The 2,062-nt window shown below is 54.1% G+C and overlaps 1 protein-coding gene across 2 annotated transcripts in view; it reads left to right on the top strand.

Annotated features, from left to right (window-relative positions):
• Positions 1–46: 46 nt before the first annotated feature.
• POLR2G (polymerase (RNA) II (DNA directed) polypeptide G) overlaps positions 47–2,062 on the top strand; it is a 10,159-nt gene continuing 8,143 nt past the window's right edge. For both annotated transcript variants that reach the window (XR_001001827.1, XM_011942659.1), the window contains exons 1-3: positions 47–215; positions 347–456; positions 1,730–1,889. Coding sequence is in view for 1 of the 2 variants with exons in the window: in XM_011942659.1 (XP_011798049.1) it covers positions 204–215; positions 347–456; positions 1,730–1,889 (282 nt within the window). In the remaining variant the exon portion in view is untranslated. The remainder of the gene's footprint in view (positions 216–346; positions 457–1,729; positions 1,890–2,062) is intronic.

The following is a 2,062-nucleotide window of genomic DNA, read 5'->3' as shown; positions in this document are numbered from 1 at the left end:
GGCTTAGTGGTTCACGCCCACGGCTACAAGGCCCAATCAGACCCGTGGAGCAGGTGGAGTTCCGCCCTCGCGGAGGAGGTGGAGTTCCGCTCTCATCGTCGCAGCAGGCGCGGGACTGGGGCTGCGGCGGCTAAGTGTGTTTCCGGTGGATTCCCAGGGGCGGTCGGAGGTGTGGACTGTTCCTGCTTGCCTGCCCTGGGACGATGTTCTACCATGTGAGCAGGGCTCAGGGTGGCGGCAAGGGCTGGGTGGAAAGGAGGAGCAAGGCCAGGCGCCGGCGCGAGGCTCCCCTTGTCCGTTAACCTCCCGGCGCCTGGCCTGGTCGCCATCCCTCTTTTCTCCGCAGATTTCCCTAGAGCACGAAATCCTGCTGCACCCGCGCTACTTCGGCCCCAACTTGCTCAACACGGTGAAGCAGAAGCTCTTCACCGAGGTGGAGGGGACCTGCACAGGGAAGTGAGTGCGGAGCTCACCGCGCCGCCAGCTCGTTCGATGTGCACACGGGGCGCTAGACCTGCGACCCCTCTCTAACTTCTACTTGTCCTGTCACCCACTCTGGGGACCCCGCTAACCCTCTCAGGCAGCCAGTTGCTTCCTGCTTTGGGTTCCCAGGGCGCCCTCTGTAATGCTGGACAATAAGACTTCCTTCCCTCACCTGAGATTGGTCATTCATTCATTTACTCAAACATTTAAAAAGCACTGTGTGCCAGGACCCGTGTTGGGCTCAGAACAAGGTAGAATGGGAACAAGATAGAATGAGGCCAGCCCTTGTGGAGCTCACAGTGTAGTTATTGTTCCTGTGTCTCCTCTCTCTCTGTCATTGTGCTGGTTTTCTCTTATCCCCTGTGTCCAGGGACCACACACCATGGGCATCTATATATCTTCTGAATGAATGACCAGAAAAAGTGGATGGAGAGTTTGGGGGAGGAAGGAAGTAGACTGGGACTTGGCCATCTCTGGGCTTTGCACAGAGGGGCCTCTCTGATATTAATGAGCTGGGACCCAGCCCAGGGCAGTGGAGTACTTGGGCCTCCAGCTTCAGAAAAACCTGCAGGAACATGCAGATTCCTGAGCCTCCTTATTCCCTACAGAATCAAGACTCTGTGAGGCGGACCTGAGAATCTGCATTTTTTTTTTTTTTTTTTTTGAGGCGGAGTCTCGCTCTGCCGCCCGGGCTGGAGTGCAGTGGCCAGATCTCAGCTCACTGCAAGCTCCGCCTCCCAGGTTCCCGCCATTCTCCTGCCTCAGCCTCCCGAGTAGCTGGGACTACAGGCGCCCGCCAAGTCGCCCGGCTAGTTTTTTGTATTTTTTAGTAGAGACGGGGTTTCACCGTGTTCGCCAGGATGGTCTCGATCTCCTGACCTCGTGATCCGCCCGTCTCGGCCTCCCAAGTGCTGGGATTACAGGCTTGAGCCACCGCGCCCGGCCGAGAATCTGCATTTTAAGAAGATGATTCTCAGACATCCCGAAGATTGAGATCTGTTTCCTCAAGGACTCCAGCCTTCTTGTACATTTACTGTGAAATTACCAGAACAGCATTTGGTCTTACACATACTGATCTGTGTTCTGTCTTCTCTTGGTCATTAAGCTCTCTGGGAGCAGAGGTTCTATCATCTACTTGTCCTTTTGCTCTCCCCGACCCTACTCCCAAGAGCTCAGTGACTTATTACAGGTGTCTCTAGAGGCTCTTGGACACACAATGTCTTTCTGTTTCTCATCCTCCTTGCAGGTATGGCTTTGTAATTGCTGTCACCACCATTGACAATATTGGTGCTGGTGTGATCCAGCCAGGCCGAGGCTTTGTCCTTTATCCAGTTAAGTACAAAGCCATTGTTTTCCGGCCCTTTAAAGGGGAGGTCGTGGATGCTGTTGTCACTCAAGTCAACAAGGTGAGACCATACCTAGGGGAGGCATTGGGGTAGTCTCTCAGTAGATCTGGGTTGGGTCCTGGCTCCACTTCATAACTGTGCCTTCAGCTAAGTCACCTTACTTTTTTTTTTTTTTTTTTTGAGACAGAGTTTTGTTCCGTCGCCCAGGCTGATGTGCAGTGGTGCCATCTTGG

Source organism: Colobus angolensis, unplaced genomic scaffold (genome assembly GCF_000951035.1).
Source record: "Colobus angolensis palliatus isolate OR3802 unplaced genomic scaffold, Cang.pa_1.0 Scaffold21, whole genome shotgun sequence".
NCBI lineage: Eukaryota > Metazoa > Chordata > Mammalia > Primates > Cercopithecidae > Colobus > Colobus angolensis.
This window is presented reverse-complemented; position numbering and strand designations above follow the sequence as displayed.